Source organism: Vulpes lagopus, chromosome 5 (assembly GCF_018345385.1).
Source record: "Vulpes lagopus strain Blue_001 chromosome 5, ASM1834538v1, whole genome shotgun sequence".
NCBI classification, from domain to species: Eukaryota; Metazoa; Chordata; class Mammalia; order Carnivora; family Canidae; genus Vulpes; species Vulpes lagopus.
Window position 1 is genome coordinate 39,429,916 of NC_054828.1, and position 24,453 is coordinate 39,454,368.

Here is a 24,453-nt window from a genome sequence, read left to right on the forward strand (position 1 = left end):
AACGCAGTTTCCAAAATCATATCACTAGGGAGCTTTTAAAGACAATACTCTGAATGCTCTAGTTCTTGTTCTTTTAAGCCTATTTTCTGCTGTTGGGGGAACAAGGAAAGTTGCTGGTTTCCTTTGCTCTGGAACCTGATTACAGACTTGACCAGATGAAACCTTGTTTTCATTTTGAAGTGATTTGAGCAATAGCAAATTAGAATTGCAGGCCCATGCCTCTGTAGCTTTGGATAGGCCATGCTTTATTCTGTGCCTTTGTGAGAAGTTTGGTGGGGTGCTGGGTTGGTGGTTCAGTTGGTCAGATTATGGTCTGGCCCTTGTGGTAGATGTGTTTGGTCACCTATGATGAATGCACGCTCTTAGTTATGTATCAGAGAGCTCCTCCATGATGCTAAACTTAGCATTTGAACACTGTGGCTCCTTTTTCTCACCTATTAGTGTTTAAATATTTTAGAAAGCCAAATGGATCTCCACATTTACTTTAACTGACCTCTGTTACCAAACTTCACATTGAGCCCCTTTGGAATCAAGCTTTTGAAAGTAATGTGCAGAATTCTAATGGATTTCAGCCTATGTAAATTGTTAAAAGTTGTTTTTTCTTAAAAGTTTTTTTCAAATTGATCAGACTTAAATTTTAGTAATAGAGGCTTGATCATGTTAAAATGATAATTATTGGAATGTTTTTTTTTTTCTGGAATCAATGTTACTTCTCTTTTCCAAGTATCATAGCCCAACCTTTAGTCATTTTGTTCATTTGAAAGGTTACAGAGTTCTAAGTGAGTTTGGGAAACATTTACCAGGCATATACCTGGAAAAGGCTTGCTACTGAAGCATTAACCCAAGCGGTGAGAATTATTTGAACTGATCTCTGAGAAAATTTAACCAGTAATATTTAAACCTTGGGATATTTGGATATTAGATATGCCTAGAATTTAGGTCACTTTGCAAAGGGGGATGATTCTTAAAACATTATGTATTAAGATTTATTTATTTATTTATTCATTCATTCATTCATTCCAGATGAGATTGTGAAATTAGTGGTTACTCCATTCCTATCCAAATATGACCTATCTTATTTTGCAACATTTGAAAACAAACTTCTTGCAAAAATGCCTCCTTTCCTAAATGAAATTGAGTGAAGAGAAGGTAGCCCCTATGTAACACTGAGAATTTTACTGGGTCCAGGATATATATTATTTAGGCAGAAAGAAGCATTGTGTTTCAGAGTTGTTTCATAATTGTTTTTGAGCACCTGCTGTAGTTTAAGCAAGATATGTTGGTGCTGGTGTATAGCAATGAACGGAACAGAGAGGATCTTAGGGTATGTGTGTGTGTGCTACATTCTTCATTTCCTATAGTGTTACTTTTCATTGCCATTTTACATATTTCCTTCATTTGGTCACTATTCCAGGTAGTGGAGATTGGCATTTTCACTTGATAGATTTGCAGAGAATTTTGGCCCATGGCTACTTTAGAAGGAAAAGTCAGCTTCCCAAATAGAAAACACATTATTGCTCCTCTATTGTCTGGGCACACGTGATACTGACTTATGAAATTTCACAAACAATAACACAGTGAAATGCCAGACTCACTGAAATTCAGGATCAGCAGTTTGGCAGCAGTACCATTAGGCCTATATTTTAATGTAATTTAAAACTATCTGGGAATAAGAATAAGACCCAAATATTTATAGTTGACTCAGAAACCCCCACATTGGCCATCAGATCTTGGTGTTAGGTCTGTATTGAGGTAATGATTTCAATTTTTAATTGCTTCTCTCTATAAGGAGAACAAAAACAGGTTTGGCCTTTAATTGCCAGTGAGAAATATTCATATATTTAGTAGAAATTATGATTTTTTAAAATATTTTTTTATTATTATTTATTTATGATAGTCACAGAGAGAGAGGGAGAGAGAGGCAGAGACACAGGCAGAGGGAGAAGCAGGCTCCATGCACCGGGAGCCCGATGTGGAATTCGATCCCAGGTCTCCAGGATCGCGCCCTGGGCCAAAGGCAGGCGCTAAACCGCTGCGCCACCCAGGGATCCCTTTAGTAGAAATTATTGAATATTTTTGTTTGATTCAATTTAGGTGATTTTGAGACTTACAGATAGACATTGGAAAAGCTCTAATCTTTCTGTTTTCAAAATAAAGCTAAAAAAATTTTTAGGGCTTGCAGATTTATATTTAGAATCTAAATGGTATCACAGGCAAGAAAAGCAAGGTATTTTCTTTAAAAATTTAATGTACAGGGGCACCTGGGTGGCTCAGTGGTTGAGTGTCTGCTTTTGGCTTAGGTTGTGATCCTGGGGTCCTGGGATTGAGTCTCATATCGGGCTCCCTGCAGAGAGCCTGCATCTCCCTCTGCTTATGTCTCTGCCTCTTTCTCTCTGTCTCTCATGAATAAATAAATTTTTAAAATCCTTAAAAAAAGAATAAAATTTTAATATACAAGTAGTAAAAGAATAAATTTCTACTCAGTATATTAAGAATTTTCATTTAAGGTACTCAAATAATAATTCTTTTATAATTCCACTGTTTTTTCATGCAGTTTACCTTATAAAATGGAAGAAGGTCTGAGAGAGGCCTTGTTTTCCCCCCTTACATTTTAATCCTCCTTGTAGAAATCTGCTTTTGGTCATTGTGTAATACAAATTATTAAGCTATAGTGATAAATTCTTTTTAATAGAGTGCTTTAAAATAAAATAAATTGGGATCCCTGGGTGGCGCAGAGGTTCAGCGCCTGCCTTTGGCCCAGGGCACGATCCTGGAGACCCGGGATCGAATCCCACGTCAGGCTCCCGGTGCATGGAGCCTGCTTCTCCCTCTGCCTGTGTCTCTGCCTCTCTCCCTCTCTCTCTGTGTGTGACTATCATAAATAAATAAAAATTAAAATAAAATAAAATAAATTATGGCCAGTATATTGTTTGCTGGTGAAATCTTTTAAAATAATAAATTTCCTTTATAATAAGGGTTAATTTTGCTCCTCGAATCTGGGTCTGTTTTATAAGGACACTAATAATCACCTCCCCCAAACCCCACATCCAAATGCCATCACATTGGGCATTAGGATTTAAAATAAATTATGGGAATCCCTGGGTGGCGCAGCGGTTTGGCTCCTGCCTTTGGCCCAGGGTGTGATCCTGGAGACCCGGGATCGAATCCCACATCGGGCTCCCGGTGCATGGAGCCTGCTTCTCCCTCTGCCTATGTTTCTGCTTCTCTCTCTCTCTCTCTGTGTGACTATCATAAATAAATAAAAAATTAAAAAATAAAATATAATATGGAGGGACATAAACATTCGGTCTGCAGCAGGTGGTTTGTAATAGGTGCTTTAATTTGTGAATATTGTAGACAGAAGATGGCTAAATCATCATCATTTTGCTTAATAACATACATTAGTGTTTGGGGAGAGTAACCTACTATGAATTTTTACATCAGAGACATGATATGTAGGACCTGTAGGATAGGAAAGTTCTTTCTACAAAGAAATGTGTTCTTCATCTTCCTATCTTCTAAGGCTACTTTTAAGTCTTTGTTTACTTAAAGGTGATATGTGTTTTTTCTCAGCTTGGCGGTGCTTTTCAACCTTTTTTTCGTTAATCCTTTTCTCCACAAAGGAGTCTTTTAGATACTTTTTTTAAAGATACTTTTCCCCCTAATCTCCCATCCATGAAATTTTAATCCTACTCTGTAGATACTCTGTATCTTACCTCAAAAAGAGCACATTTTTTTTGCCCCCCTCTCCAAAATAGGGCTAATAAGGCCTTTGGCTGGCTCAGTCAATAGAGCATGTGATGTGATCTTGGGGTTGTGGGTTCAAGCCCCACATTGACTGTAGAGATTACTTTAAGAAAATAAAAAAATAAAATAAATAACAAAATAAAATAGAGGGCATCTGGATGGCTTAGTCGGCGAAGTGTCTGCTCAGGTCTTGATTGAGTCCATGTCTGGCTCTCTGCTCATTGGGGAGCCTGCTTCTTCTCTCCTGCTCCCCCTGTTTATGCTGTCTCAATCTCTCTCTCTGTCAAATAAATCATAAAAAAAAAAAAAAAACAAAAAACCAACAAATAAATGAAGTAGGGCTAATAATATTGTCGACCTCAAAGGGCTGCTGGGAAGGACTGAATGAAAAAGAAAGTAAAAGTATTATGCCCACAAAAAGTAAGCCAGTATGAAAATTAAACTATTTTAGGGATCCCTGGGTGGCGCAGCGGTTTGGCGCCTGCCTTTGGCCCAGGGCCCGATCCTGGAGACCCGGGATCGAATCCCACATCGGGCTCTCGGTGCATGGAGCCTGCTTCTCCCTCTGCCTGTGTCTCTGCCTCTCTCTCTCTCTCTGTGACTATCATAAATAAATAAAAATTAAAAAAAAAAAAGAAAATTAAACTATTTTAAATACTATTAGCATTTTCTGATGATTTGTTAGACTCATCTGCTTTCCGTATTTTAAAGATTAGATTGAATTCTTGTGGCTCAAGTTTCAGAGGTAACAAAGATATTATAGATTTTGAGCTCATAGCTGTATGATATGATCTAGTTGTTTAATTGGGCCCCGGTTTCCCCATTTCATTAATTAAGAGAGAAAACAAGTTGGTTGAAACGTTGAATATGCCTATGATCCTAATAAATGTAAATGGATTGTATTTGCCCACAAAAATGACAGAAACACTTGGATTAGATTTAAAAAATAAGAGACATAAGGAAAACCTAAAACAAAATAGAAGGTGAAATATTAGAATGGAAAAGATATACCAGGCATATATTACTATCAGTAAACATAGATTTATTAACATGTGAATAGGGAGAAAATAGGCTATTTCAGGGTTAACAACCCACCAAGAAGATAAAATAGTTATGATTTGTATGTATCCAGGGAATTATAAGGAAAATTTGATAACTCCACACTCACAGTGGGAGATTTTAACCTATTCTGTCATTGATAAAGAAAACAAATGAAAGTTAGTGTACAGTATTGGAGACCACCTTTGTTAACAGTGGTTAATTATTAAATAGGTCTCTGAGCATACTTCCCTCTCAGAGTGTTCTTGTCCTATGAATATTTGGCTAGTTTATACAACTGTATCATACTTTTTGTATAGTTGATGTGTTTCTGTAAAGCTTCAAGTAAACTGGTAATTTTAAAAGTGAATGATACTGGGGTGCCTGGCTGGCTCAGTCAGTAGAGCCTGTGACTCTTGATCTCATGAGTTTAAGCCCTATTTTGGGCATAGAGCTTACTTTAAAAAAAAGTGAAAAAATTCACTTTTATAAAAGACTAGGTACCTGACTTTGTCGTCACTCTAGAACTCACCATTTATGTATCGGTTTTGTGAGCAGACAACTCTGCTTTATATTTAAGATGGAGTCTTGGACTTTATTGTGAAGCCAGCTTCATGAACCTGAATAACAGTAGGTTTGCTGGGTTTATCCATCCCTGTGATTTCTTGCAGCTATTCCTCTTTGTTGGCCATTTTGTGCGTGCTGCAGAATGCCTCAGTGGGCACATTGAAAACAGGGTGTGACTCAAGTCTTACTTTCTGGAGGCAGAGCAGTTGAGAGGGTTGGGGCAGATCTCTCCTGGGTCTCTTCCTGGAAATTGTCAGACGCACAGCTTGATCTCTTCAAAGTCCCTGAGCAGAATTTTTTTTAAAGATAGCACACCAGCATTCCGTCGTATGCTTTTTCAAGTCTTTTATGAGTAAAGTGGGAGGGTTTTAAGTGTTTGCAGAACATTTGGGTCTGTGGCTTCTGCCAAAATAATTGTTAGCATATGGTTTTCTTCCTCAAAAAGGATTGGCAAATGTTAGTTACCTTTTTCATTTTCATTTAATTTATTAGAGCCTTTAATTAAAATTGGATATTAAGGAGGTGTGTGTGTCTGTGTGCATGATGTGTATGTGAATAGCGCCAGTGAAAATCCCATTTATTCTCTACTTGTTGCTTTACTTCTGAAATCTGAGTAGTTCAGACAATTCTTTTGTTGGGTTAAAACTAAATTAAAAAGGGAAACATAAATTTTAATATGTACAAGGAGAAGCACCTTATTAAATCTCTTCACATTTATCAGCAGCCTAGTCTAAAACTGTGACTTCCTTGAAAGCAGAGTGCCCAGGAGATCTATGTAGCTCAAATGAATATGTGTTTTGGCCTTTGTGCCTAATAGAGATAGTCCCAGAGTGGCAGCTTGAACTGACATTGCGCCTGTGCCCTCACCTTCCAGACCTCCACCTACCAGTTTCCTAGCCAGCCACAAATAAATAATTAGCAAGCATTTAATGCTTGCTTCTAAGCACCCCACTAGGAGTTGAGAAGATATAAGGACAATATGATGGGAACATGACCTCAAGAGCCTAGTGACAATAAGTAAATAGAAGTTTTGTACTCATGAGAAAGTCTGATAAGTGATAGGTCAGTGGTGTATAAGGTGTCTGCAAGGGAGGACATATGCAGTGTTATCCAAGGTTGTCTTCATTCAGACCAGGAGGTAGTGGTAACTGATATGGGGTAGCTTCCTGGATAAGGTGATACCTAAGCTAGGATTTGTGGGGAGAGGAAAAAGCTATTTCCAGGTCATTTGGAGGTAAGTCAAGAGCCTCACTTTTTTTGTTTTCTCAGGAGCTACCGGAGCTTAGGACAGGAATATTGAGACCAGGCTGGAGAAGCTGATCAGAGTACCCTCATGAAGCATCCCCTTTCTTCTTCAAAGGTTTCTGGGCATTATTCTGAAGGCGTATGCCTCAGTGGGTTTTAGTCACAGGATTGAAATGATTAGAGTTCATTTGAGAAAGGTCCCTCTGGTGGCAATGTTGGGGAAAGGATAGGGATTAAAATTTGAGGTGAGTTGCTGGAAAAAGAAAAAAAACTGTTGCTTGAGGTAACTCCTGAGGTATCAGGAAAACCAAGCAGCCTTGGGGGCTGAAGATGGGAGATGGGGGAGAGGTGAGGGAGCATTGCAAGGTGTCTAGCTGAGGTAGCTGGGAGAAAGAAGGGTGCCATTCATTGAGAGAGTGATGGAAAGGAAATGGGGTCTGGAGGGAGGAATTATGGGCTTAGTTTTAGATACAGACCAGGTGAACCTTGGACTTAGCGATCCAAGGAGCAACTGTGTCCAGAAAGGAGGAGCCCAAGATTAGGGGGTGGGTTACATCACCCAGGGAGATTTTGTGCAGAAACAGAAGCACAGGAAACAAGGCAGTGGAAAAGAATAAAACCCTGTGCATTTATCCAATATCTATATCACCTGGAAAACAAATTTAGCACCTTGGAAAAGAAACAGACATTTAAAAAAAAAAAACATATTTTCCCTCTGGGCTTTGCCAGGTATTGATTTATGGAATTGTAATCAATAAAGAGGCAAACTAATAGAATACTACTGAAACTTGGAATAGTAATGTTCTAGCTTTTTTTTTGATGGTTATGACCATATGCATGGAGCATATGCACAAGCTATAAGAACCTATTTGCCTTCTGGGTCTAAGGTAATCATTTCCTCATCTATATTTCTGTTTTGCTTTGCCAGTTTGAAGAAATAAAATTATTGTCTTCTTACTGAAGCAGGAAATGATGAACCTTTTGAATTTTTTGTATCTTTTAGAAAATTCCAGTTTATAGGATGTAGGGCTAGAGAAGAATAATTCAGTGACGGGGTTTTGGTTTGCATATTCCTTGTTTTTACACATGCATGTGCACGTGTGCGCGCACACACACACAGACTTAGGGCAGGGAAGGTAGGTATGCACTCTTAACCATCTTCTCAAAACCTAGCCCCTAGCCACAAAAACTTGGGTATTATTCATATTGCACCCAGGATATTACTGATTTTTATTTGGGGATTATTTAATGAGTTCCTGCTGTGGTGATCAAATCAGAATCTGGGCCCTCACTAAGCGCATTGGGGGCATTGAGAACTGTTCTCTGAGAGAGTCGATGGTCTTGCCAACCTTACACACTCCCACTCCTCTCTTGCTTTTCAAGTGGCAGACCCACCAGGCAGATGGCCAGCTTTCTGTTCTTCTGTCCTCCTAATCTTCCCACAGCCATTTCAGAAGTAGAGATTATTTCACTGGCTGTGGGGACAAATGGCTGATAGAACCTTGGGAAAATCTAGCCCTTTATAGATAACCTACTGGAGACACCTCTGTGTGTGATATAAACTGTCCTCTCAGCTGGCACTTGTTGAAGTGGGTTGGGGTTTAATGGTGTTTCCAGTGTGTTGGGCTTTTTGGAATCCCCGTGCTACGGGCACACTCCTCCATGTCTTTCCTTGACTCTGACTTTTCCTTTACCTTTAGTTAGGTCACACCCTTTGACTATGGCCCTGCTGGGGTTTGGGAAGTTTTGCTTTAACATTGCCCGGGGGAGGGTTGGGGAGGGGGGGGAGAAAAGCTTCCATTATAAAAAAAAAAAAATCAGCTGTTTGATAAGGATATTATCTTAGGACAGATGGAGCATACTGAAGAAAAAAATGACTCTGATATCCAAGTTCTTAGACACTCAAGTGAAATACTGGATAAAAGGAATAACTAACAGCATTGATATTTCTTTTGGACACAGACTTCTGCTTCCCACTTTCCTCTTTGAGGAAAAATGGTGTTGTTAAAGAACAAGCCATTAAGGAAGAATTTTTAGGACAAAATGTACTTATGTGGTTTGAACAACTTATTTAAAGCTTAGGGAAAGGATTAGCACTTGCTTGTTTAGAAATCTGTGGAAAGCAGTCACTGATCTGGGGATAAGTCAGTGGTAGGAAGAGGGACACATGGGGGAAATGGTTGTAGTTGGACTTAGGGAGTCAGGTGTGGGAGTCAGCATAGGTTGGTGGTGGCCCTGGAGGCCCTAGTGTGGCATGTTCTCATTGGTCAGCAGGTGGCACCAAATAGCCAGCACTAATCCCGAGAGGTATGTAGTGTTTAGATTTCACCTTGGGTTGGGTTAAATTGCACTTTCTCTACTTGCAGAAATTTGGAATTCATAGTGCCTTCACATTTTTTTCCTGTAGAGACAGCATCCTCCAACGCTGAATTTTATGAAAGCCTTTGGTATTGACATAGTTCTGAAAACTAATCACCTCCAAGGTCAAATGGTACATGACACTATCGACTTTCCTTTTTTTTTTGAAGGGCGTTATGACTCAGTGTTAAAAGCAACCAACAGTAAGATCAATAGAATATACGTATTGGCCTAGGTTTCCATAATTTTTTGTGCTTTTATGAAATTGGTAAATACATTACTAATGTACATGTTAAAATTAATCTACTGGTAAGTTTATACTGCTGGGATTGATTATATCTATGAGTATCCAGGATTTTACTCCCATCCAGAGCGACAGTGGGTAATTATATGGGTCATTGGCTTCTTCATTCCTCCAACAAGCTGTTCTGTTTCTCAACATAATGTCTTTCCTTTGCCTGGAATGCTATTTCTCTTGATCTGAGTGTGACCTGTTCTTTTTGACATTGAGATCTCAGTTTAAATACTAACTCAGGCTTTCCTTGACCACCAGATCTGAAACCACCAGATCTCTTTCTTAAACTGAGATGTAATTGACGTATAACATTATGTAAGTTTAAGGTGTACAGAATGTTGATTTATTTCTGTATTGCAATATGATCACTGTAGCATTAGCTAATGTGTCTATCATATCATGTAATTAATATTTTTTTCTTTTCTTTTTGGTGGTAGTGGTGTGAACAATAAGATCTATCTAGTCTTTTAACTTTGAAATTTATGAAACCATGTGGTCAATCACCGACTCTATTGCCTCGCTCCACTTTTTATTTTCTCCCAACTATTTTGCCTTGTATGCTTCTTGTCCGACGACTCCTACAAGGCCTTAGACTTTCCTGGGGCTGAATCCTTATCTTGTTTACTGTTATCTCTGGCATTTGAAACAGTGCTGAGCACGTAGTAAAGCTCTCAGTACATTCTGGTTCAGCGGATGCATCATAGCTGTATTGAAGAGGGAAGTAGCTAGAGCCTAAGATGGTCTCCCCTGCAGCACCCCCATGCAGGACCCTGACCAGATGGAGGGAATGCTCCCCACAACCAACCCTTAAGGTCCAATAAAATGACTCAACCACTGGAAAAAAAAAAAAAAAGAAGAGGGAAGCAGCTATGTTTAAAGCTAAAAGTATTCTCATAATTCTCTGAGGGCATTTTGATAAAGTGAGGATAGCAGTGGACCAAGAGTTGAGGCCTAGATTCTTGTTTATTATTTGTTCCTGTAAAATCCTGTGCCCCTGGGTAGGTCCCTGAGAACTGGGTATTGGTCATAGAATTTGTAAATAATAGCAGTATAAATAATTGCAGTCATTTCTTATTGAGCCTCTATTATGCACTGAAACTGTCCTTGTTGACTTCCATTTACTATCTCATTTGATTGTCGGCATAAATTTTCTAATAGGAAAATGAGATATTTAGGTGAAATGATCTGTTCTCTTATATAACATTGTATGAATTTCTAAGAGAAGTTAAAAGGTTGTAGTTAATAGTGGTATAGAGTAGAAATAAATGAGTTCATTCAGAAGCCCCACGTAGGTATTCATCTAGCTCTGATAAAATTTTATTTTTTTAAAGGTTTTATTTATTTATTCATGAGAGACACAGAGAGAAAGGCAGAGACATAGGCAGGGAGAAGCAGGCTCCTCGCAGGGAGCCCAATTAGGGACTTGATCCCAGATCCCAGGATCACGCCTTGAGCTCAAAGCAGACACTCAACCACTGAGCCACCCAGGTGCCCCTCCAATAAAACCTTAAAATTGCAAAGCTTAAACATTATGAAGGGGGTAGAAACCCATCCTGTATTGGGTATCTGTCATCTCACTCAGTCCTCTCAACATGGAGACTATCATTCCTCTTTAATGGTGGGGGAGACTGAGGCTCAGAGATGTTAAGTACCCTGGCCAAGGTCACACATGTGTTATGAGGCAGTGCTGAAGTTCAAAATCAGCTTTGCTTGACTCCAGAAATCTGTTCTTGATTGATAGCAAGAGTTTCAGCTCCTACTCCCCTTTATCCCAGCGGGTTTCGTGGGCACCCAGTGCACATTAGATGTCTAAATAGGTTTTCTTTCTCTTTCTCAAAGAACTCTAAGAAGGATCTGATGTGGAGGAGCAGCTGAGAAAGTTCAAGATGACGACCACAGTAGCCACAGACTATGACAACATTGAGATCCAACAGCAGTACAGCGATGTCAACAACCGCTGGGATGTGGACGACTGGGACAACGAGAACAGTTCTGCGAGGCTCTTCGAGCGGTCCCGCATCAAGGCTCTGGCAGGTAAGTCTCCTCGTGCCCTGTTACAGAGGCCCACGGGCCCTTAGAGCTCTGTTTAAAATCACCCACCCTGTCTCCCCTATAAGAAAGTCAGCTCGCCTCTACTTAAATATGTCCCAGGAGGGCAAGCTGACCATTGCATAAAATAGACAGCTCCATATTTGGAGAACTGTCCATCCTAAGCCAAAATGATTGATTTTTCAAACTGCCCTGGGTTTATAGGGATTCTCTTATTTTTTACTTAATATTTCAAAATAATGCAACATACTGGACTATATGTGGAGAAATATACAAATTAGCCTGCGTGCTGAGTTCCTGTGATACAGTGGTTGACCTGGCCTGTCACAGTAGTAGAGTACTTACTTTGAATGACCAAGGGGAATTTGTGTCACATGCAGGGGTTTTAGATGTAAAAGAGCAATAGCATAATCTGGTAAGGGCACATTTAATACTGTAACAGGTAAGCTTGCCATTGATTTATTAAAGTCAGCAGGAACACATCCTTCCTTTTGTGATTTCTCACTTGCTGTTGAATACTTAGAACACACTTTCACCCTAGCCCTAATTGGGGTGGGCAGTGTCTTGTCCTGAAATTGCCCTGAAAATCCAGAAAAGGTTCCATCATGACGAAAACTAAGCAGTTCTGAATATATTTAAACCACAGATCAGAGTGGAATCTATTTGAGGTCTTGCATCTGTACTTTGAGATTTCAAATCAAATGATTTCCAAATGAGAAAAGTGGGTTAATGATTTTTTTCTTAATATCTTTGATTATTATCCATAAATCGTAACCATGTAAGCCAGGTAAGCTTATTGTTAATTTTTCATATAGCGTTTCTTGTTACCTTTATGGTGTAATCTGATTATGATGTGTGTCATTCAGAGTTCTCTTGATGGTAAGCAAAAGTAAAGTGATCTTTCTTTGAGCTTGCCTGATTTAAGGGCATAAATGAGTGATTAAACAGATAGTCACTCTAGAATTGAAGATTTTCTAGCTTATTCATTAACATGGAACCTTATAAAAACCATAATCCTGACTTGTGCTGTGGATTGATTTATACTTTAATCTCTTACGTCTTTTTCTTGAATCTTCATTTAAGTCTTTAGGTCAGTATCATATTGGTGGCAAATAGGTTTGATCATGAGTCATTTACTTTCTGGTTCTAGGCTGTTACGTATTATCTCCCTTTTAAGGAGAACTATCTGCAGTTGGAGAGTAGTTCCTTGCTCTTTGTATCTGCTCTTTCGTGCAGTTCCAGGGGAGATTCCCAGCTCTCCTTAGTATTGATCAGTTGTCCTAACACTAGGGTGGCTTTCCCTCTGTGTTGTCTAGGTCCCTGAACTACTATAGTTATGATAGTAATAGCATTTATTGTGATGCTTACTGGTGCAGGTGCTGTTGTATATATTAACAGTTAATCCCATAACAACCACATATGAGAGGTGTTATTATTATCTACAGTGTATAGATGAGGAAACTAAGACCTAGAGAAATTAAGTAGCTTGCCCAAGGTCACACTGCTTATAAGTGGCTAAGGCAGACTGGCTCCAAAGTGTATACATTCCTATTTTTCTATATTCAGTGGAATATAAAATGACTCAAAGCTCATTGGCATAGAGTATTGATAATGGGTAATTGAAACATGTTTTTAAAAAGATCTTTAAAAGGCTCAGGAATGAATCTTGTGATCTAGAAGAAGTCATGAGTAACCATGACAAGTTATTGAAAAGAAAATGTGTTGCCTCCAGGTTAAAAGATGTTTAGAAAAGAAAAAAAAATGCTTTCAGTGAATCCAGAAAATATCAAGAAAACTATGTTTATTCAAGTTTCTTATCATCTGACTTCCCATTCTATGGGGACAGAAAAACCTCTGAGCTCTCTAAGAATCTTGTATACTGAAAAAAAGAGTAACAGAATTAAAAAAAAGAGAATAGTCCAGCAGTGTCTGGAACACTGGTTTCACAATGTGAGCATGCATCATAATCACCTGGTCATCTCGTTAATTGCTGGGCCCACCCCACAGAGTTTCTGAATCAGTAAGTCTAGGATGGGGCTTGATAATAAGCATTTCCATCAGGTTCCCAGGTGTTGCTGATGTGGCTGATCTGGGGAATCACATTTCGACACTGGTGTAGAGTATTGATGGTTGACTGGTCTCTTTCCCTGGGTGTCTGAAAACTTTACATCTAGACCTAGTTAAAGTCTAGTAAGAATTAAAGTATCAAACTCAACAGTTATGTTAAAGTCACACTTTAATGTGGGAGTGGTGTGGAAGGCTGGTACATCATTTTGAGAAAAGAGAAGTATCTTACTGCCTCCTTATAGGGAAGTTGCATAGTGACAGATCCAGCGTGAGGGAATGCTGTTGTAGGGTTTCTGTTACAAATGCATGTTCTAAAGTGAGGAATCTTGGCTAGCGCAGTAGAAATGTATATAACAAGTTTCCTGTTCCTCTTAAATGCTCTCCATGTTGAGTCTTCTCTAGACTTCAATCTGAATTCTGAAGTGATATATAAAAGACATTACTGCAGGAATTCATCTTTTTACAGCACATCTTGTATTGATAGTGTAACCACCACCTTGGATTGTGTCCTTTACTAAGGCAAACTGCTTGCTACTAATTTTTACCCAGTTTACAAATATTTTCTATGATTAGGCTGCTACGTATATAATAGATGTTTTATACATGTAACATACCATTATATATGAAATATATTGTATATTCTTTCAATGAGTTATAAAAACTGTGCTTTCAGTTTTACTTGCCTTCTTCCTCTTGCTTTTAACTTTGTGGTATAATAAGAAATAAGTTTTGTTTTTGTCCTCAGTCCTGGCACAGAACTCCTAAAAGCCTCAGAATTTGCTGAGTGTCTTTTATTACTCCTGAAAAGCCTTCTTCCTCACACCTGGATTTAGGTTAGTGAAGGTGACTTTAGGGGAAGGCCTCTAGATAGCGTTAGGATGGGATTGGTCACTGAAATGACCAAATAATGAGAAGGTGGAAACATTCAGCCCCAACCACCAACCTCTGGGAAGGAGGGGGGCCTGGAGATTGAGTTTAATCTCAATGGCTGATTTAATCAGTCGTGTCTACATCTTGAAACTTCCATAAAACCTCCTAAATGACATGATTTGGAGAGCTTCTGGATTGGGGAACACATTAGTGTGTTGGGATGGTGGTGGGTCCTGAGAGGACCTGAAAGTTCTACACACACACCCCCCCACAGTACCTTGCATATAGACCTCTTCCATTTGGCTGTTTCTAAATTGTGTCCTTTATAATAAACCAGCAAACATAAGTATTTTCCTGAGTTCTGTGAATTGTCCTAGTAAATTTTTGAACCCGAGGGGGGATGTTCATGGGAACCTATGAACTTAGAGCTCTCAGTCAGAAGTATGGCTTGTGTCTGGCATCTGAAGTGGAGGCAGTCTTGGGAGACAGATCTCTTAAGCTAGAGGATCTGCGCCAGCTCCAGGCAGTTAGTGTCAGAATTGAATCACATTCTGGGACACCCTTTTGGTGTCGGAGTATCAAACTCAATAAGATATTTCACAGAGGAGATGGCCTCTCTGGTACAGTGTGGAACATGTCTATGTTTTAAAGACGTAGGAATCAAGCCTGCCATTACTTGTCAAGTGCTGGTTTACCCTCACAAAGATGCGTCTGGAGCTGGGTCATTTCCATTGCCCAGGGAGCTTTGCATCTCTCCATTTTCCTTAGACTTTTTTGCTTGAAAATTAGTAAGATTGACAGCTCAGTCACTCATCACCCCTCCCCTTCATTTAGTATCTGAAAGAAACACACGTGGAATCCTACGGAACTGAACTCTGCCGTCTTCATAACGTGCCTAAGGAATCTCCTGGTGGAGTTGGAAACAGCAGCTTTTTCTCAGCAGTAGAGAAGAGCTTCCTATGAAAGTTTTCCCCTCACTCTAGTTAGGTGAAGGGGGGCAGGTCTCTCAAATCATTAGGTTGTAAAAGGTCAAGACTTAGGAATGTTTTAGAAGGTAATGACTGTTGTCACGTGTTCACAAATTTAATATATATATATATGAGGCTGGGGAAATTTATGCCTGTGCCTGAATGTGTACTCCCATTTATAATTTAGAAGGAAGATGAGAAAAATTTGGTACATCGTGTTGTGTAGCAGAGATCATGCCATGCAGATTCAGCCTTAAGGCAGAGTGCTGTGAAGAGACTTTTATGCATTCTGTAAATGATTTCCCGCATCCCATGATGGCATACCCACATTCCTGACCTCTGACCAAATTGCCCCAGTAGTGTGGAACATGTGGTGATGAAGAAAGTGATTCAAAATAAGCTGGGCTTTTTGCAAAGTAGCATTTTATTTGAAATGAAAATATAAAAGTTAATCTTCTAAAGGAATGTAAAAGGTAAATGTTTTCTTTTTACAAGTGATGTGTTTATGGTTGGAGGTTATATTTTTGTACAATCAACACAAACTGGAGTAAGTAGGAAAACTAATCTTTTAAAAAGTACGTTTCACTTGAAAATATTGATAAAGTTGGGGCGCCTGGGTGGTTCGGTTTGTTGAACATCCTAACTTTTAGATTTTGGCTCAGGTCATGATCTGAGGGTCGTGAGATTGAGTGCCCCCCCCCTCCCCCAGCATGGAGCCTGCTTAAGATTTTCTGCCTCTGTTTCCCTCTGTCCCTCTTCCTCCTTCCCCTCCCCCTGCTAGCACATGCTCTTTCTCTCAAAAAAATTTTTTTTTGATAAATTAGAATTAATATCTTTATACTAACACTCATAACAGTGAATTTTAAAACTTAGGAGGGTATACACCAAAATAGTATTTCTGAATGACGTTCCTTTTTATTTACCTGTATTTGAATTTTTTCCTGAAATAAAATCTGAACTATTTTGTAATGAGGAGAACAAAGCATAAAAACAAAATCTTATATTCAGGAGTTTTAATTTCCCCACCAAAATCATGATATAGAAAAGTGGTAGGAAAAAGCCTGTATATAAATGAATATTTTTTAAAAAGACAGAAATTAAAAACAAAGTTCCTTTGGGAATTGTCACTCATCAACATTTATGAGCTAAAATTTTGTCTAAGAGCCTTTCTACTAAGCTATGGACTTGGCAGGAGAAATTGACCTTGAGTATCATGGTTAGTAGAGCATCAAGGACAGCTGATAACCATAGAAAAATAAGCACCTAATTGTATCCTTCCCCCCATGGAAAATCTAAGTTATTAGTTGCTATATGTATAGGCCAGACTCCCGTTAAACATAGTCATTTGAGTGACCAATAGTTTTGGTGGAGCATTTAATCTGCTAAACCGCTGATATGTTTTAAATATTTAGAACATTGTTGTCTAAAAGAAATTTAATACTAGCCACTTGTGATTTTTAACTTTCTAAGTAAGATATTTTGGTTAATCAGATCATCCAAAATATTATCAAATCAATGTACAGTCAGTATAAGAAGTTAGCAAGATACTTTACATTTTTTTCAACTAAGTCTTTGAAATCTAATATGTATTTTGCTGCCCATGTTTCTTATGGTCAGTAGTCACATGTGGCCAAGGGTTACCGATTTGGACAGTGCAACTCGAGTGCCTTCACACACTTTAAACTACTATCAAGTATTTGGTCTAGGGTATGTTTATAAAGCAGTAAGTAGTTGGCCACTTGGCTATATGTGAATTAAAATTCTGATCAGGAATAATGCATCAGTTGAATCATTATTGTAAAAATTAATACTTCTCTTTTTGTGCTTCCAGTATGATTATTAAGTGGTTGTAAGGTAGCAACAGACAGATCCTCTAGCACATCTACACGCTGCTGTTTCAGCTGAAAATTTGGCACTGCTCTCAAGCACTGTTTTTGGATGCAGAGGACTGAATAGTACACTTGTTTAAAAATGCTTAATTCAAGGTCCCCCATAAGTTGAGATTCACTAATGTAGGAGGGAGCACAGTAGTCCAGATTTTTAATGCGTATGGTACACTTTTGAAAAAAATTTCCTGGGACATGGTCCAAATGTTCTCACTTAATATTCATATCTTCTTATCTCTGAGTATTCCCCCCAAAGTGAAAATCAACTTTTATCTCTTCTTTAAAATAGTAGTCTGCCCTTTCTCCCAGCAAGTATGTCACAGTTTATGTTTTGATATCTCGACACCTAAGAAGCCTTCACGTTCGGCCCAAACTGAGTATAGCGGTGTTTCCTGGCAGGAGGAACACATTCTTCCTCTAACCCCAGGCCTTATTCCCTCCGCTGTGTGGGTGGATCCTCCTGGTCCTACAGGTGATTGAGGTCCCCCAGGCCCTGTCACTGTTGGGGCCTTCTAATTCGTAATCTCCAGGAGGGCAGAGCATTTCTCTGGGCCTAAATTATGATGCTCATTAAAATTAGTAGGGAAACTATGGGCAGCCAGGGTGGCTCAGCGGTTTAGCGCTGCCTTCAGCCCAGGGCCTGATCCTGGGGACCCAGGATGGAGTCCCACGTCGGGCTCCCTGCATGGAGCCTGCTTCTCTCTCTTCCTGTCTCTGCCTCTCTCTCTCTGTCTCTCATGAATAAATAAATAACATCTTTAAACAAAAACAAACAAACAAACAAACAAATTCAGACGCAAGGTTTTCTCAGAAGGAAAAGAGCTGAATTCCACACACAGAACTGGAGCAGGGCTTGCCATCACTTTATCCCCAGTGGCTGCAAATTTCAAGCTATCATTAAAGTTATGTACTTCAATTATTTACTTAGTTCCAGAATAGATAGACCTGTACATAGATGGAGGAAAACGTGCTTTAAAACCTTAAAAGAAAAAAAAAAAAAAACCTTAAAAGATTTTTTAAGTTTACCTTTTCTGAGAGATATCTTAATGTCCTTTCTACCTATGATCATGAGTTTTTAATGAGGTGGTTTAGATATTGGCTTTATATTTTTTATGATCTCATATAATATGATTTTACTTAGAAACTTTGCAGAATTGGACTGATAATTCACCGTCCACTGCCCCTGCCAAAATGAATATTTAGTAATTTATATGTATTCACACACACACATATATACTTGTATAAAATATTTGACTTCTTTCTAGTGAGAGTACAAAGCCAGCATGCTATTGAATACAGAAAGAGATTTGTAAAACTTGGTCTAGAATTGTCTCATTAGGAAGATAAAACCGATTTACATGAAACATTAACTAAACATGTATGCAAATACCAGAGGGGTAGTAGTATAGACAACTCATGTAATTTAGAGGGAAAGGGTGATCACGCTAGGAAAAACACAAGTCATTTTAAGAGGATGGATGGAGTTATGTAAAGAACATTGGAACTTGGGGAGGGGCTGGAGCTCGAACCTCGGCACAGCTGCTCTGTTTCCACCGCCATAAAACCGAAGAGGCCAGGCTGCAGATCCCTGATGATCCTTTTCATTGAAACAAAAAGTCTGCTTTTGGCTTCTCAAGCTTGGATTCATTCCTCTAAAATTCGTTGAGATCTTTTCTTATTTGCACATCCTCCTGCCCTGTTTAGATGGAACACTTCTATGGCCCCAGGGAGAGGCTTCTTGCATGATGAAATGGGTTTTTATAGTCAGGATTAATAGGGCTTTAATAGCTATCCATTATTTTACTCATCCACTCTTGAAGCTGTTTCCCTACATTTTGCATTATTTGAGATTATTTGAGAGAGAGGCATGGTCCCTAGTGCACAGTAAGTATACTATTATTTGCAAAATCTGAATCTGAAAGAGCATTTCCTACCAAAGAGGTTCATGAAAACTGTTGAGGAGAAAGTCAGTTTAGGTCATTACATGTAGTTCCAGGTTATACTCTCCATCCATTTTCCTGTGTACATACAGCTTCAGTTGTTTATGACCATTGAAGGCAAGAATTGTTTCTTGCTTGGGTACAGTTCTCAGGTTTTCTTTCCCTCCCTTTCCTCTGACTGCTGGAGACAACCCGTCCCCACTCTGGCAGTCAGCCTGGGTTCCTGCTACTACTGTTCCTTGTTCCCTTCACATTCCATTCTCACCTTAGCAATGCTGAAATCCCATAGTCTCTCTGGTGAATGTTCCTGGTGGGGAGCACCAACTTGCCACTCCCCTCCTTCATTATACTTCACACCAGTCCCTCTTCCTAACCCATCCCCCACACTCCCGTACCTGCCCGTTCCTGCCCATCTTCTAGATCCCTGTTCTCATTTCACAGGCACCTGGCAGGACTTCCCTTGGTCCTCTTGCCCTTATTCCTCTTACTCTACCCATAGCCTTTGCCTTAACTCCTGTTCGCACCCCACCAGAATACTTAAGTCAGACTCTTACTTTTAAGGAACCCATCACCATTTCTTTTTATTTATTTTTAAAGATTTTATTTATTTATTCACGAGAGACAGAGAGAGAGAGAGAGGCAGAGACATAGGTGGAGGGAGAAGCAGGCTCCCCTGCAGGGAGCCTGATGCAGAACTCAATCCCAGAACCCCGGGATCAGTATCTGAGCCAAAGGTAGATGCTCAACCACTGAGCCACCCAGGTGTCCCTCCAATCACCATTTCTGTGAGAAAATCCCATACATTTCATGGGTAATTTGTGAATGAATTTATTAGAGAATATAACCTATCTTTTGTTGGGGACTGCCTGGGTAAGCAAGAGGAAAAACTTAAGATTTTTTTTTTCTTCTCCTAGGCTTTTTCTGGGTCTCAATCTGCAAATGTGCCCCAGCTCCATCTGTCTGACTTTTAAATATCAGCTTTATTGAGATCTAATTTACATATCATAAAATTTACTTCTGTAAAGTATACACTTTAGTGGTTTTTAATACACTCACAGAGCTATGCAACAATCACTACTAATTCCAGAACACTGTTATAACCCTAGAAAGAAATCCCATACACATCAGTAGTCACTTCCCATTTTCCCACTCTGTCTAGCTTCAGGCAGCCACTACTCTGCTTTCTGACTATGAATTTATTCTGGGCATTTGATATAAATGAAAACAGGCTATATGTGGCCTTTTGTGACTGGGTTTCTTTTACTTAACATTTTCAGGGTTCATCTTTGTTATAGCATATATCAGCACTTTGTTTCTCCCTCTGCTTTTTTTTTTTAAAGATTTTTTTAATTTATTCATTAGAAACACACACACAGAGAGAGAGAGAGAGAGAGAGGCAGAGAGGCAGAGACACAGGCAGAGGGAGAAGCAGGCTCCATGCAGGGAGCCTGATGTGGGACTTGATCCTGAGACTTCAGAATCAAGCCCTGGGCCGAGGGCAGGTGCTAAACCACTGAGCCACCCAGGGATCCTGTCCTTCTGCCTTTTTTTTTTTTTTTAAGATTTTATTTATTTATTCACGAGAGACACAGAGAAAGGCAGAGACATAGGCAGAGGGAGAAGTAGGCTCCCCACGAGGAGCCTGAATGCAGAACTAGATCCCAGGACTCCAGGATTACCATCTGAGCCAAAGGCAGATGCTCAGCCACCGAGCCACCCATGTGCCCTTCTCACAAGACATATCTAGTAAGAGGTTGCTACAGCCAATTTCAAAGAGGTTACTGCATTCTCGCCCATGACTTTGGTGACTCCCTGTCTCATCACTGACTTTAACATTTTGATTTTTATGTATTTTAGTGTTGCTTTATGTCTATTCTGACTGGGGTTTGTTTAGCTTCTTGGATGTGTGAGTAAAGGTTTTAACCAAATTTAGAAAGTTCTCTTTTTTTTTTTTTTTCAAAGCTACCCTTTCAGCTTCCCCTCTTTCTGGATCCAATTACACGTTAGAATACAATTATTGTCTCACAGCTCACTGTGGGTATTTTTATGTACAATCTTTTTCTTTAATCTCTGTGCTTCCTTTCTACTTCTATGTCTTCACATTCACTAATCTATAGTGTCTAATTTGCTACTAGTTCCATTCAATGTACTTTTTACTTTATATGTATTTTTTCTTTATACATGTTAATTTTATAATGTTCTCTATCTCCTATTTCTCTCTTCGTCATGCTCATATTCTTATTTTATCTTCTTGAATCTATGGCACATATTTATAATAGTTTTATATTTGTAAATGCCTTTTTCTGATTATGTCTTCTCTGTCATTTATGAGCCTGTTACTATTGATTGTATTTTCTTATGATTTTAAGGAATATTTTACAGCTTCATTGACGGGATCCCTGAAGTTGTGAATTTTATCTTACTGAATGCTAGATTTTGTTGCATTTCTTTAAGTAATGTTGAACTCTATTCTGGTGCACAATTAATACTCAGAATCAGTTGAATCCTTGCTTTTAAGTTTCTTACGGTGACTTTGAGCAGCCATTAGTTGAGAGTAAATTTAATCCCTCTATTAAATACTAATAGAGCAGTTCCTGGGAGCAGGTCCATTGTAGATATCTGAAAGTATTATGGACTTAGGAACTTCTTCATTTCATTGTTTGGTGTCTCATGTGGTCATTATTTGTTGCTTTTATTAAATTCCAGTACCTAGTTTAACTCCTTCACCAGTTTCTACTAAAGTAGACCTGTGAACAGGTTACCATCATAGGAAGATAAAAAGAGAAAATATAACTTACATACAGGTCATTTGTGAAGTACTGTATGGTTTAAAAATAAAACATGGCACATGGTAAGAAAAAAACAAAGTGTCAAAAAGTAGGGTTTTTTTTATTAATGCAATTCAAAGATCTAAGGTCTTATTTAACCATCGTCTTCGTTGATACCATTCAATTTAGTTTTCTCATTTGTAGAGATTGATGCTGGGTAGATGTTAAATAGTTTCTTAAATTACATCTTGATTTTTTTTGACACCAAGTTGATTAAAGAAGATGGTTTTGATTATTAAACTGCATATTTGTCAGTTTTGACATGATCCCATTAAATAGTAATCCACTGGGAAGGATCTGGGTACAAGGTAATAAGCATTTGACTGTGTCTTCTGTTGGCTTCTCTGAAAAGAATCCTGCATTCAAAGTTATTTTTGGTTAGTTCTTTCTGGTTGTCAGGAACAGAAATTCACTTGAATTATCTGAATAAAAATGATATGTGTGTGATGGAATAAGGGAGGACTGGGGGAGGGTTGGTGCAAAATTTCAGGCTTACGAGACCTAGAAATCCATTAGCAACCTGAGGCTGCTGTGGTGCTGGAGGCAGATTCTCCGTCTTTCACCTGAGCTGTGTGCCTCATTTGTGGGAACCCTGCGCATAGTATTGATGTCTGCCCCTTCCTAACTCAGCTCATACATGGCTTTGGTGTACTGTAGTTCCAGATCTCTCTCTTGCCAGTCTGTTCTCTTTTTATCTCATTGCTAGATGACTCAATATCCTGGTTTTGTCTAGTTTAGATTTCTGTGAGGTTGAATATGGAGATGGGGCTCTCATTTGGCCCAATAATCTTTTTATACCAGTATCTAGTGACCAGCTAGGTACTTAAAAATGATTACATACATATTTTTTTAAATTTACATTTTAAGGAGGCTCTACACCCAGTGTGGGGCTCAAATTTATGACCCTGAGATCTAGAGTCACATGCTCTGCAGACTGAGCCAGCCAGGTGCCCCTACAAATGATTAATTTTAGAAGAGGGGTCCATGGGGTGCCTGGTTGGCTTAGTCAGTTAAGTGTGTGTCCAACTCTTGATATTGGCTCAGGTCACAATCTTGGGATTGTAGGATTGAACCCCATGTCAGACTCTGTGCTGGCGGTGGAGCCTGCTTGGGATTTTCTCTGTCCCCTGTCCCTCTGCCCTTCCCTTGCTCACATGCTTTCTCTCACCTGACCATAAAAAGAAAAAAGAAGAAGATGATGTATCCGCAGTACTGGTGAAGAGCAGGAAGCCATATGTACAAAACACACTAGCCTCATCCATCCACAACTTAGAGGGCATTTGGCTGGCAGAGGCTATGGTTGGCATTTCTTCTTTTTTTAGATTATTTATTTATTTATTTATTTGAGAGAGAGAGCGAGCAGGAGTGAGGTGGGGAGGAGCAGACTCCTTACTAAGCAGGGAGCCCGAAGTTTTGCCCAGTTCCAGGACCCTGGGATCACGACCTGAGTCAGAGGCAGATGTTTAACTGATGGAGCCACCCAGGCACCCCTATGATTGGCATTTCAAATGCAGAATTGTGGTGTGGTGGAAGACTGTACTTTATATTGGGACTTTTGGAGAAAGACATTGGGGCATTCTGCTTGAACAAGCAAAGAGTTACCCAGCCAATCCAAGGGCAAGGCAGGGTATAGACAGGCCCTGGAACCACAGAAATTAAGGCTTTCCATCTCTCAGTCTCTTGTTTTTAGCTTCTGCCTCCCCCCGTGGAGGTAGTCCTCCAGGTGACAGAAAGAGGATTGTTGTCTGCCCCTGTACTTTGCTATTATATCCACCACTCTCCTCGTTCTTCTAGTTCCAGTTGGAAACATGATGTGGTAGTGGTGGAGTTTGATAGGAAGGCTTTGACCAAGGGGCTACTCCTGAACCAGTGAACTGTGGTGCAGGGTATGGCAGCTGTCTCTGGAAGCATATGCACCTGTTCCTGAAAATGGAGGTGAGTGCTGGGTAGATGACAGTAAGTAACAATAAATATTCACAGCACATTTTCAGATAGATTGATGTTCTTGATTCAGAAATAAAACTTATAAAAATGACAAGGTGACTTTTGCTATTGTCTGATTGCTTTCTTTAAAAAAAAAAAAAAAAGAAAGAAAAAAAAGAGGAGTGCCTGGGTGGCTCAGTCATTTAAGCATCTGCCGCCTTTGGTTCAGGTCATGATCTCAGGGTCATAGGATTGAGTCCTGCGTTGGGCTCCGTGCTTCGTGGGGGTCTGCTTCTCCCTCTCCCTCTGCCCTCCCCATACCCCACCGCTGTGTGTGCTCTTTAGTGCGCTCTCTCTCTCTCTCTCTCTCTCTCTCTGTCTCTTAAATAAATAAATACTTTGAAAAAAAAAAACAACCAATATTGTACAGCTTCCTTTAAGATCATTGAAAAAAATAAAGTTCATGAAGAGAAATGAACATTAGCATTTCAGCTTTTTGAATATTCCTGTAGTAAGATGCTTCATTTGCACCTAGGTTGTTAACTTGTGAATTTGACAATATGGTTACTTTGAAACAGTCTCTCCCATTCTGTCTTCTTGAGGCCTCAAGAATCCACACACCGTTCTTAGAGTATGACAGGTGCCCAGTAACAGAGCATCATTCCAATTTTT

The 24,453-nt window shown here is 39.3% G+C and overlaps 1 protein-coding gene across 1 annotated transcript in view; it reads left to right on the forward strand.

Annotated features, from left to right (window-relative positions):
* SPTBN1 (spectrin beta, non-erythrocytic 1) overlaps positions 1-24,453 on the forward strand; it is a 197,967-nt gene that overhangs the window by 44,853 nt on the left and 128,661 nt on the right. Inside the window, exon 2 of the mRNA XM_041754507.1 lies at positions 11,090-11,284. Within this exon, the coding sequence (XP_041610441.1) occupies positions 11,137-11,284 (148 nt within the window). The 5' untranslated portion in view covers positions 11,090-11,136. The remainder of the gene's footprint in view (positions 1-11,089; positions 11,285-24,453) is intronic.